Here is a 12,905-nt window from a genome sequence, read left to right on the forward strand (position 1 = left end):
TGATCAACACCCCCAGGTCCTTTTCTGCTAGACAGCTTTCCAGCCACTCAGCCCTAAGTCTACAGTGTTGCAAGGGGCTGAGTTTGAGCAATTCATTATCAGTTGCTTTTCAAGTATCCAGCAAATGCAGCTGTTAGGAGGCATCTCCCCATGACTGCAGTGTCGCTCAGCTTGAGCAATGGGCCAAGGTAGCATGGGGTCCCCATTTAATCACTCAGCCTTTACCTTTTGCTGGGTACCGTGTATTTGAGACAAGCAAACAGCAGCAAATGTAAGTTGCAGTCCTGAGGAAACAGGGTATGTGAATGACTCTTAAGTCTGGCTTTGCAGCTCTGTCACTGAGGAATGACAAATCTGATCCCACCTCCACTGGTGTTAATTAATAGGTTAGCCAAATTATGCTCTTACCTGACAGCATGAGAAAAGATCACTATAATGGGCTCTGCTGCTGTTGGCACATGCATTTGATACCTGGTGCCCCTCTCAGAGGGACACTACAGAGGATTTTGTCTTTAAGAGATGCAGTGTGTAATACTTATGCAGAGATTTGCAAACCATTTGTTTCTGTTATGTTGTCTCCTGGTGGTTCTCTTGCTGGTATCTGGCTTTCTTTGTATATCTCCCATTTCCATACTAACATGAACAGAAAGTGCTCGGGGCTCCCTGAGATGCTGTGATGTGTTGGTCATGCCTGACAGCAGAAGGGAGATGTAAAGAAGGCATCATGGCCACATCTGGCCTGTGTTTTGGGATAACACTCAGTGTCTTTTGGTGCTGTTGTCCTTGAGTTAAAAATTAAAAAAAAAAAAAAATTGAAAGTGGGGTTTCTAAAAAGATGAGGTCTTAAAAATATGTAAAAGGGTCTCCTATCCTGCAGGTGACTCTCTCAAAGAGTAATTTCTAACAGCCTCGTTGAGGGCTCATTATTCACCTCTGAGCTGCCTCTTTCTGTAATTTAAGAGCTGTAAGTTTTACTGTGGTGCTTGAAAATGCTTTGGGAATGTAGGAACTTATATGCCAGGCTGGGTCAAGGGCCCATCCAAGCAAACCTGGAGAGAGATGGCAGCCATTGCCTGATACTCTGTGAAAAGCCTCCACTATAGATGTATTTCACATCTCATTTCTTCCCCGTTCCTATCATGAACAGTCTCATAGCGCTCCATGTTGCATTCCTCACAAACACTCTTCTGTGCATGCAGCTCATGAAGATAGGCTTAGGAAAGGTCTCAGCAAAGATGCATGGCTGTCAGAGGTAGAAGGTGTGTCATTCGTGTCCTGCAGTAAGTGAGAGAAAGTTTCTTAGGGCAGAGATTATTTCCTTGCCTATGAGATCCTTTTGGAGAAAGAGATGTCTTGAATGACATGGAAAGTCAGCAAGCTTTGCCAACTTTCATTAGCTTGTGACTCACGAGAACGTGTTTTAGAAATCATGTTTTTCCCTTTTATAAACTGTTGATTTTTTTTTTCCATAGAGCAGTTTGGGTTGGAAAGCCCCTTTGAAGGCCATCTAGTCAAACACCCTTGCCATGTGCAGAGGCATTGTCCATTAGATCAGGTTGCTCAAAGTCCAGTCTAACCTGATCAGGAATGTTTTCAAGGATGAGGCCTCTACCACCTTTCTGAGCAACCTGTGCCAGAGTTGCCCTACCCTCATTGTAAAATAATTCTCCCTTATCTCTAGCCTGAATCTTCTCTCTTTCAGTTTAAAATCATTACCCCTTGTCTTCTTGCTATAAGCCATATTAGAAATTTTGTTATTTTTATCTTTAAGACAGGGAAACAAAAATGAGCTGAAGCAGTTTTCATCAGTATGCACTTCAACCTGGGTCCAAAAAGTCACTCCAAACCCAAAGCTATATTTTGGATCCAATATTTTTTGGAGGAGAAACATTGTTAGTCAAAAAAAATGTTTTCCCAGGTAATTGGTCTTGACTTGTTCTCTCTCTCTTTTTTTTTTCCTTTTTAACCCTTCTGGCAGAGGAGAGAAACAGCTGTTTGCTCAGCTCTTGCCCTGGACAGGCAGCCACCAAGTTTGGGTGTGCTGACTGCTGCTGGCCCTCATGACAGTCACGTTCTTCTCTTCCAGGTGCTCCTTTTCAAAGATCTCAGCATCCCCATGCTACCTCCTGCCGGCACTTCCATCTGGGTCCCCAGCCTCAGCTCTCCACTGACTTCACCTTGCCTCACGCGGTGCAGCCCCAGCCGGGGCTCACCCCTCACATGACTCCTGCGCACCAGCACAGTGGTGCCCTGCATCAACCTCTGGCACCAGTACCAGCCCTTCCCTTCCAGGATGTGACCGGACCCTCCTTCCTACCTCAGGCGCTTCACCAGCAATACCTCCTTCAGCAGCAGCTCCTTGAGGCACAGCATCGCCGGCTCATGCCCCATCCCAGGTAAGAGGGATTTACTCTTCCTGAAGGAGAGTGACAAGCTACACCAGCCTCACTTCAGCAAAGCTGCTTCTGCAAAACCTGTGATGATATCAGTACCTGCTGATAACATTGGGTTATCTTCACAAGTTCATTTGTATACACCCAGAATACATACAGCAGAAGAGAAGTTGCAGGGCAGGTTGCACCTACTGGTGTGTCTTTCCCATGGGGATCTGGATTGTGACCATATAGTACACCCCAAGCTCACCTACAGGATGGCTCTCTCATAGTGGTAATGCAGTCAACCGGTCTGGAATGACAGAATGTGACAAATTGCATGCATGAGCTTCCTTCTTGTACCTGCTGTTTCAAAACCATGTAAGAGATTGTATCCACCCATCCTGTCAGGTTTTACACATTAAGAGCTTGCTCCTCTGTAGCTATGCAGACTTCCTAGGAATTTGAGGGAATGTATTGCCTTTGACCTGCAGTACATTTAGTCATGGGAAGATGCCTAAATTCAAACTGGGGTGATGACTCTGGTGTTTGGAGTAGATGACCATTAGAGGTCACTTCCAAAGCTTCCAAACCGTTCTGTGATTCCACAACTGCAGAGAGGATTCCTGTAACTCAGCAGAGGTGCAAATGGATGCCTGGCTGTGCCCCAATTATGTTTCTTGCAAGAGGACTTCAGGTAGCATGTAGAAGAGGAGTGCTTTTTTTGGAAATATATGGAAGTTATATATTTATATATAGGAAGGTTGTACCTGTGCTTCAAGAATCAGAGGATAAGTTGTTGCAGTAATGTTTTGCGTGGAAAGAATGCTACAGACAGAAAACTCTTTCTCTACCCTTTCTGTGTAGAAATTTTGTATTCTCATCCTTGTTTTGTTTTGCATAAGCTGGATTTTAGGTGGATCAATGATTAGTTAATAATTGGGTAGCAAGTATGTGCAAGACATTGATGATAGAATTGTTTAGCTCTTAGTCATAAGCTGAATTCAAACGAAATCATGGAGCACAATTCCAGACAGAAGCTGCTTTGGTAAATGCTGTCAGTGTTATGTTTGCAAATGTGTTGTGATGTGGAAAAGGGCAGGAAACTTTTGCCTGATCCCACAGCCTGTTTCTGGAAGCACAGCTGCATTGGGGGAGGGTGTCAGAAACCCTATAGCTATGAGGTTTGAAGTCCGAGTAAGGGGAATTTGTATTGTGCCTTCAAAAGTGAAGATTCTGAGTTCCCTGCTCCCCATAGCTTTGCTCTGTGATGCCTCTGCTGTAAGCAGGGACTTGACAAGGAGTAGGTGGTAAGAGTTTAGTGCAAATCTGGCTTGTACATCCACTTTCTACATTTCCAAATGTGGACATTGATCAAGCAACATATACTCTTCTCATGTGTGGTTCAAAAGGGTAATAATCATGAGAAGAGAGTTGGATCCCTAGAACAACCTTGATGTACATTCTACCAGTGCCTCATCCCTGTTGCGAAGGCAGCAGAGCTGGGGGAGAAGAAGCTGGAACCCAGCCTGGCCTGTCCATCACCCAGAGAGATGGCAAAAGGCAGTGAGAGTAAATTCTGCTTTCTGTTACTCCTGAGTAAACCTGTTATGAATGAGGTTCCCCAGGAGTTTACAGGCTTCGTGGAGAGGTGAGACAACCTGCAGCTGCTTTATGATAATGGATAGTGTCTGAAGCAGGGACATGATTTGTCTTGTGTGTTGGATACAGGGCTGACAGTGCAGAAAAAGAAAGTAGTGCAAATGACACAAAGCTACTAAGAAAGGAGTTGCTGGGGTTCTTTTTCTTTCCATGTTGCCATCAGTTTATCACCTGTAAACTGACTGTATGTGGATGCCACATGAGGTGAGTGGAGGCCTGTGCTGTGTCTGTGGTGACCTCAAGTAAATGATATAGCTTTGGGTTTCTCTTCCCGCCATTGCTGACACATCTCTGGACTCTTTTCTCTTGGACACATATTAACAAGGAAAAACTCCTTGGGTTTTCTGCTGATTTATTGACACAGGCTCAAAGTAGGAGCCATCTGTACCCATATCTGCCATACAGCTAACTTTCCTCATGGTCTTCTCCCCACAGACGGGCTCAGGAGCGCATGTCTGTTCAGCCTCACCGCCTGCACCCCAGCTTTGACTTCAGCCACCAACTGCAAACTCCACAACCCATGGGGACCCAGCCTCGGTATTTAGCTGAAGGCACAGACTGGTAAGCCTTCTACATATGATTAGTGCATTGAATGAGATGTTTGAAAAGTCCTGAGGAGGCTGCAAGGGTTAGTGAATATCACCACATATCAATGCTTTCATGAAAGCTAGTGAATAAGCTCAACAGATACAATGTGGGAGCTGTGTAATGGGAAAGCTCATCCCTGAGAGGACCACGAGTAGGTGCTAAAGCTTTTATGCATGTGTATTGAGGCATCAATATTGCCCATAACTCTCCATCCATGGATGTAGAGTGCTGCCAAGAGCCAATCTTTCACAAGGTTTTTTCCTATTTTAGGGCACAGCCAATGCCTTTTCCCCAGAGACAGCTGTCTGTACCTGAACCAGACCTTCATCAGTCCACTAGGCACTTGAAATGCAGTGGCCACAACTTTTTTCTGTGATCTAAATTTGGGAGTGCTGCACTGGTCTTCCTTCCAGGGTGTTGTGAATGACTTAATAGTTGTTAATCATTCTCCCACTGTAATGTTCGATACCCTGAAAAAGATGAACAGGGAATTGATCATTTCATTTTCAGTGCAGTGCCCAGTTAATAAGATACAGGGCCCTATTTGGAAGAATAAGAAGATAAGAACATACTTCTGAGTAGCTGCTTGTTAGATGAGAAAAGTCAGTTCTTTGCACTGAATGGAAAAAAATGGCATATGAACACATAATTAGAGACAATCACAATGCATATGAGAAAGAGGCTGGAATAAGGTAGCCCAGGAAACCTTAATTATGGCATTTCCTAACATCTGAGTACTTCAATCTGCAAACAGGGAGCCCTTTTGACACAGTTGTTTTCCCCCCCTTCAGGATAGTAATGCACAACCTGCAAACATGCCTGGATCCTTCTGACATTTTCTCTCAGATGTTCCCATCAGTGGCATCACTGTGAACTGAATTTGACCAGTGTGACACTGTTCAGATCAGTTTGCAAAGTGGTTCATGTACCATCTGTCTAGAGCCATTACTTTTACCTCTCTTTTGGCCAGAGTGTTTGATTATAATCATTAGAAGGATCTGATAAAACGTTGTTTACATCCCCCTTCGGCATCCTTTCCCCTTCTGCATCTTTTCTCCCTCTGTATTGCTCCATCACCTTATAGAAACTAAGGAGTGAGGATGACAGAAATTATATACCCTATGTGTGTATTTGGGTGATTCACTTTCTCTTGAGGCACAAGTACAGCTTTGACCAGTGACAAAGATAAAAACTTCCTTCTAATTTGTTACCACCACATGAGCAGCAGTGACACTTGGAGGTGGTAGATGGCAGGCTCTGTCCCAGAACATGTGGATGGAAGGAAGTTCTGAGGGTCATCAGCCCTCTCAGATAGCCCAACCTCAATTAGAATCTTCTCTTGAAGGATAAATAACCTCCCATTGACTTCCTTAAATCATTATTGTGATTGAACCCCAACAAGCAGCTGTGCACCCTGACTCTTTCCTCCCCTTCCTCTCCAGTGAGATGGGAGAAAACATTGAAATTTAGTAAAACTTGTCAGCTGAGAGAAGAACAGTTTAATAATTTAAGTAAAATACAACAGTAGTAGTGCTAAAAATAATGGCAGTGGCAGTAGAGTAGTAATAGAAGTAATGAAAAGAAAGATAACAAAAAAGAAGTTAAACCACAAGAAAGACAAGTGATGTACAATGCAGTTGCTCACCACCTGCTGATTAATACCCTGCCAGTCCCCGAGCAGCAATCTGTCCATCTTGGCCAGCTGCCCTCGGTTTATATACTGGGCATGATGCCATATGATATGGAATATCCTTTTGGCCAGTTAGGGTCAGCTGTCCTGGATGTGTTACCTCTTAACTTTTGCATCCCTGCAGTCTTCTATCTGGCAGCGCATGAAAAACTTGACTTAATATAAACACAACTTAGGAACAAGTAAAATTATCAATGTTATCCTTATATGAAAACCAAACCACAGCTCTGTAATAGCTAGTAGAAAGGAAAATAACTCTATCCCAGATGAAACCAGCACAATAGTCTTCTGCATACTGCTATGGTGATGACCATCCACCTTGCCATCTGGAGCCTTATCTTTCAGTTCTACTTATTGGCAGCCTGTGTGTATCATAAACATCATAGCTCTTGAACCTCATATCTCAGCATCAAATTGCACAGGCTAGAAGATGATACAGATGGTTTTGGTTTTCTTCAGCTAATGTACTTTGCTTATGCAGTACCAAAACATGGGAAAATACCGTTCCATGCAGTGGCCTGCTTTGGAATGTTCTGTAGATCCATGGCATTGCTTCAGGAGACTCAACATCTGCTTCTGAGGCTCAAATTGGATTGGTGAACAGTTCAGCAGTGCTGTTAGTGCAATTGCTCATGCAAGTAAATAACATATTTGACTTTGAGAGATGTTTTCAGTCCTTAACCTCAAACCACTCCTCTCTGCATTATCACACCTGTTTGGTAGACAGGGACCATGGGAAGGCACAGAAGAAATGGTCAGGGCTACACATCGGGCCAGTGACACCCTGAAACTGAAACCAAAGCCTCCTGATTTTCCCAGTTGAGCCTTTCAGCCACCTAGGAAGCAATTGGGTAAACTTCCAAAATTGTAACATAGGAGCTGGAAAATGCCCAATCTTCCAAACTCTTCTTCCAGTTGTGTTCTCGACACTCACTTGCTGTGTTTTATCCTTTGCCAGGTTTTGTCTCTCTAGCATACGGCCAGCACAGGGTCAGTGAAGACAGTCCCCCTCTTTGCTTTGATTGGATTTGAGGTGCCTCATTAGCGGGGTACTAGTGCACTTGAGTTGCTGCCTGGTACACAGGCTCTTCTGGATAAAGGATTTCTGTATTTACTGTCCCCTCAAGTTTGTTATCAGCTGCTGGGTGAAAGCAGTATCAGAGCTTCTGGAGGACACATCTGGGTTGCTCCTAACAAGCCATGGCACTCACTGCTGCTGTCCTTTTTCCAGGAGAATGGAAGTTTGAGGCTGAAATTGGAAGCTGCCTCTGTGCTGTAATTAGCTTTCCTCTGGCAAATGTGAAGACACTGGTTATTAGAGCACTGGCTTTTCTACTTATGATAAAGTGAATGACTTTCAAAGAGACAAGGGACCAGCAAACTGAATTACAGACCTTAGGTCTCCTCCCAGCCCCTCCACTTGGCACGGGGATGGGATTGCAGTTTGTCTCTGCCTCTGGAATGGGGCAGAACTGTGCTGTTTGCTGGTGATGCCATGTCCTGTAACCCAGATGGGTTATATTTTCATCTACTCTGCACTAACAAAATTCCAAATTCAGTACTCTGTCCAGCTCTGGGGGCCCCAGTGTAATGAAGACATGAACCTATCTGAGCATGATGAGGGGCTGCTGCCTATCTGAGCATGATGAGGGGCTGCTGCACCTCTGCTGTGAGGACAGGCTGAAAAGAGTTGGACCTTGCAGCTTCTTTTCAGTACCAAAAGGAGGCCTGCAGAAAAATTGTGTAAGGACTCTTTGTGGTAATCTGTAGTATAGGATGATGCATAGTGGTTTTAAACTGAAAGAGGGGAGATTTTTATTAGATATAAGGAAGAATTTTTTTACTATGAGGCTCTGGAACAGGTTGCCCAGATGTGTTGTGGGTGTTCTATACCTAAAGTGTTCAAAGCTGAATTGGATGGGACTTTGAACAACCTGATCTAGTGGAAGGTGTCCCTGCCCATGGCAGCAGGGTTGGAATAATGTCACTTCCATCACAGATCATTCTGTGATTCTATGATTTTTCTAGTGAAGATACCCAGACTCATAAAGATGAGCTCCAGCTCTGCTTGCCCAGGTCATGCTGCATGGGGGCAACTGATGATGCCCTGTTTCATTGGTACTGGCCTGCTGGTTGTGTGACACATTTTCTTACAGCAGTCTCATTCAGAAAATTCTTAAGACCTTTTTATTTTCTGCACAAACAGCCATGCTGGAGTTTCCTGAGGCTAGGTTAAGGAGAGGTGTAGTCCTTCTCTTACACAGTCCCAGGGACTGGAAGACCTTGAAGGAGAACACAGGCACATCAAAAAGCTCCCAAACAGTGCCTAGATGACTCTGAATGACTACCCAGAATGGTTCATCTGAGTGTCCCCAGAGTAGTTTTCTCTATTCCTAAAAAAAAACCCATTCAAGGGAAAATGTAGTCTGTGGTGATGGCAGAACAGCAGAACCTTGTCTGGCCAGGTTGATCTGCCAAGCCTAAGTACAATTGGAGAAAATAGCAGGCTGTACCTGTGCACCTCTGGATTGCAGCTAACACAAATACTAACTGTCATGAAAACAGCCACTCCTTTATGCTGTCCTGGTGGGAAACTGCCCAAACTGGAAGAAAATCCCTTCCAAGCAGTAGCATTGTCCTAGGTTGAGGAACTCCTTAGCTAAGAGCCCACCAGTAGACGCTGCCCTGTGAGCATGCTGTAAGCCATGCCAATCACAGCCTTGTCTTCGTCCTCTTGCCCCTAGGGACCTCAGTGTTGATGCAGGACTGACTCACACCCAGTTCCAGGTCCGTCCACTCCCTCAACCCTATCAGCATTACTTAGCTACACCTCGGATGCACCATTTCCCCAGAAGCACATCCTCGACACAGATGGTAAGTGAAACGCTTTTACTGAGAAATGTTTTATGCATTGTCTGCCAGAAGGCAGTCAAAATAAAGGCTGCTATCTTTCTATCACCTGTCTTCTGTGAATCCCACTTATCTCCGGCCGTGGGAGGGAGCGTCTGAAAGAATAATGCTGCATCATTGCACTCTGGTAGGAGAAAGGAAAGAAAAGCTCAGCTGCACAGGAAAGATTCCATCCATCACATGCAGCACCGGGCTCAGGAGCTGGCCTGCAAAACTTTGGCAGGATGTGAGAGATGCAAAAGTTATTACCAATGATGTTACTAATATTGTAATAAACTATGGGACCCCAGGGCTTTTTATATACAGAAGTTTTGACAGTAGGTGACTTCAGTCCCCGGGCTCAATCCCTAGGACCATCCTTCATCACAGCATTATTCTCTACATCAGTTTGATGCCATCTGTAGAAGTTTTGCATGACCTTTTGAACAGATGGGGATGAGGTTTTGATGACAGGATGGGCTCACTAGGCTAATTTTCTGACCCTTCTCCTATTAGGGTAGGAGATGAGCCATGCCAAGCACTGCTAATCCTTAAAATGTTCTCAGAAATCCCTCAAGGGTATTTTTGACTCAGGCCCATAGTCAGACCCTGGCACCTGTTATAGCAAGGCTTAAAAAAAAATAAATCAAAGCTTAGATGAAGCTAAATCCACCCTTGTGATACTAAATAAAATACAATATCTTTAAAAGCTAATCTATGCTGAGTGTTTGCCGCTGCAATGCTACAGATGCAACAGGAATCATTATAACAGATTATCCAGAAGAAACACTTGTTCTTGGTTATCATTTATAGGTGATCTATTTAGTAAAACCTCATTGTTTGGTTACTGAAGAGCTTCCACTGAGGCAGGTGTCAGCCTGCTCCCTCATTTTGAATTTCTAAAACACTAAATACAAGTCAGGATACACATGCAAGTAGAAGTGGTTTTATTTCTTCTCCTCTCTTCTCACAGGTTGTTCATGAAATCAGAAATTATCCTTATCCTCAGCTTCAGCTACTTGCTCTTCAGGGACTGAACCCAAGCAGACACACATCCGCTGTGCGGGAGAGCTATGAGGTACATATCCTGGGGACTGGAATCGTTACTAAATTTCTAAATGCTGGGAATCTGTGCACTCTCTAGCACAAACTTGTAAGACTGCTTTGTGGCATGGAAGTTGCATTGAGTCTTGCAGCAATTTTAATAGTAATTGGGAGTCAACAAGATTGAGTGGGTTTGGCAAAAGATGGTTTATTCCAGGGTGCCTGGGTCTAGCTTGGATAGGCTCTCTTGCCTTTCATGTCTGTGATCAAAGTGCTCCAGTTCTGCAGGGTTTTATCTCCCAGCTTGTCACAATGAGATCAAATTCCACCCTAATTTCTCAAACTGCAACACAGAAGGCAAACCATATCCTAGGCTGCATCAAAAGTGTCATTAGCAGGTAGAGGGAGGTGATTCTGCCCCTTTTCTGTGCTTTGGTGAGATCCCAGCCACAGTGCTGTGTCCAGATCTGGATTTCTCTCCGTGGGAAGGACATGGATCTGATGGAGCATGTCCAAAGTAGGCCACAGAAGTGATCAGAGGGCTGGAACACCTCTCCTGTGAGAAAGGATTGAGAGAGTTGAGGTTGTTCATCCTGGAGAAAAACAGGCTCCAGGAAGAGTGCATTGGAGCATTTAACTGCTTAAAGAAGGCCTGTGAGAAAAATGAGGACAATCTTTTCAGCAGTGCCTGTTGTGACAGGACAAGGGGTGATGGTTTTAAACTGAAAAAAGGAAGATTTAGACTAGATACAAGGAAGAAATTGTTTTTACTGGAGGTGGTGAAACAGTGGCATAGGTTGTCCAGAGTTGTGGTAGAAGCCACATCCTAGGAAAAAATCCAGGTCAGGTAGGACAGAGGTCTGAGTAACCTGCTCTAGTAGAAGATGTCCCTGCTCATTGCAGTGAGATTGGAACTGATGACCTTTAAAGGTCCTTTCCAACCCAAAACATTCTGTGTTTCTATGTTGCTATGATAAATATTAGATGTTCATTTATCTGCTGCCTGCCTTGAATGCTAAGTTATTCATCCATAAGGCAGGGCTCAGATTAATTGTTAAAACATGACTGAATCTAGTCAGACATTTCCAATGAGGGAGAGGCAGGAGAGAGCCTTGATCTTCACAGGTAATTTGGAGTGATGTGATCTCAAGCCTCAGAAACAATGCTGATGGTGCTTTGTTATTTTTCCTGTGGTGCAGGAGCTGCTGCAGCTGGAGGACAGGCTGGGAAGTGTGAGCCGGGGTGCCGTCCAGAACACCATTGAAAGGTTCACCTTCCCCCACAAGTACAAGAAGGTAAGCCCTATGAATGTGTGGCACAGCTGCTGGCCCATCTTGGTTGGCCAAAGTTTGTGGGCATGCAGCAGACAGAACAAAGGACTTTGGTGAGTTGCAGTTCTCAGGGTTGGCAAACCTGCACCCTCAGGGATGAAATGGGGGGAACAAATGTAAAATCCAGAGTTGGTACTTTAATATCTTGCTGGGCTCCTGGGCCAAAGTGGCAGTGAAGCTCTCAGCTGGCTGTTTCTCACTTCTAGGCTAGGAAGCTGTGGGCCACAGTTTCAAAGGGTTCTTGTGATGGTTTGGGTGTTACCTCCCCCCCAACTCTTATGAAATCACCCAGACTAGACTCAGCCGAGATGGAAGTTAAGGAATGAAGCTTTATTTTTACAGCTTAGCACAATATACAAGAAGATATCTACAATATTTACAGCTGTATACAGAAATATACAAGTTAAAGGTAATACAGAAACACAGCACCCCTCTCAGAAATCAGAGTCCCCAGGAGGGACTCTCAACCACCCTTCCACCTTCTTTCCACCCCTCTACCTTATCCCAGAGTTGGCCTTATGGTTGAGGTAAGGTTGGAGGATAGGCAAGGGGGGTTACAAAGCAGAAGGGTTAGTTACACAGGAGCAGCCCATGGAGAAAGCACAGGCTCCAACAGAGACATACACACACACACACGTATATATACATTGTCTTATCTATGTTTACTGCTCTTGTTTTTATACAACTCAGCAAACCTATGAGTGAAGTAGACATCATGACTGTTTCCTTTTCATAGCCTATAATCTAATTTATCTCACTAAAATATTCCAGTTAGCTTCAGACTAGCACAATTCTCAACCTTCTCCCACTCAGCAGGAGCAATTTTCCCCTCTACGCATTTGGTAAGAAAGTGCACACACCAAGAAGGCTTCATGCATGCACAGTATCACAGTATCACAGCATTATCAGGATTGGAAGAGACCTCACAGATCATCAAGTCCAACCCTTTACCACAGAGCTCAAGGCTAGAACATGGCACCAAGTGCCACGTCCAATCCTGCCTTGAACAGCCCCAGGGACGGCGACTCCACCACCTCCCCGGGCAGCCCATTCCAGTGTCCAATGACTCTCTCAGTGAAGAACTTTCTCCTCACCTCAAGCCTAAATCTCCCCTGGCACAGCCTGAGGCTGTGTCCTCTTGTTCTGGTACTGGCCACCTGAGAGAAGAGAGCAACCTCCTCCTGGCCACAACCACCCCTCAGGTAGTTGTAGACAGCAATAAGGTCACCCCTGAGCCTCCTCTTCTCCAGGCTAAACAATCCCAGCTCCCTCAGCCTCTCCTCGTAGGGCTGTGCTCAAGGCCTCTCACCAGCCTCGTCGCCCTTCTCT

General features: G+C 44.8%; 1 protein-coding gene across 1 annotated transcript in view; it reads left to right on the plus strand.

The window, feature by feature from the left end:
* Positions 1–12,905, plus strand: part of ARK2C (arkadia (RNF111) C-terminal like ring finger ubiquitin ligase 2C) — a 55,360-nt gene that overhangs the window by 37,196 nt on the left and 5,259 nt on the right. The window contains exons 2-6 of the mRNA XM_064176591.1: positions 2,087–2,396; positions 4,470–4,595; positions 9,057–9,186; positions 10,175–10,279; positions 11,445–11,540. Coding sequence (XP_064032661.1) covers positions 2,087–2,396; positions 4,470–4,595; positions 9,057–9,186; positions 10,175–10,279; positions 11,445–11,540 — 767 coding nt within the window. The remainder of the gene's footprint in view (positions 1–2,086; positions 2,397–4,469; positions 4,596–9,056; positions 9,187–10,174; positions 10,280–11,444; positions 11,541–12,905) is intronic.

The sequence above is a fragment of the Pogoniulus pusillus genome, chromosome Z, assembly GCF_015220805.1.
Source record: "Pogoniulus pusillus isolate bPogPus1 chromosome Z, bPogPus1.pri, whole genome shotgun sequence".
NCBI classification, from domain to species: Eukaryota; Metazoa; Chordata; class Aves; order Piciformes; family Lybiidae; genus Pogoniulus; species Pogoniulus pusillus.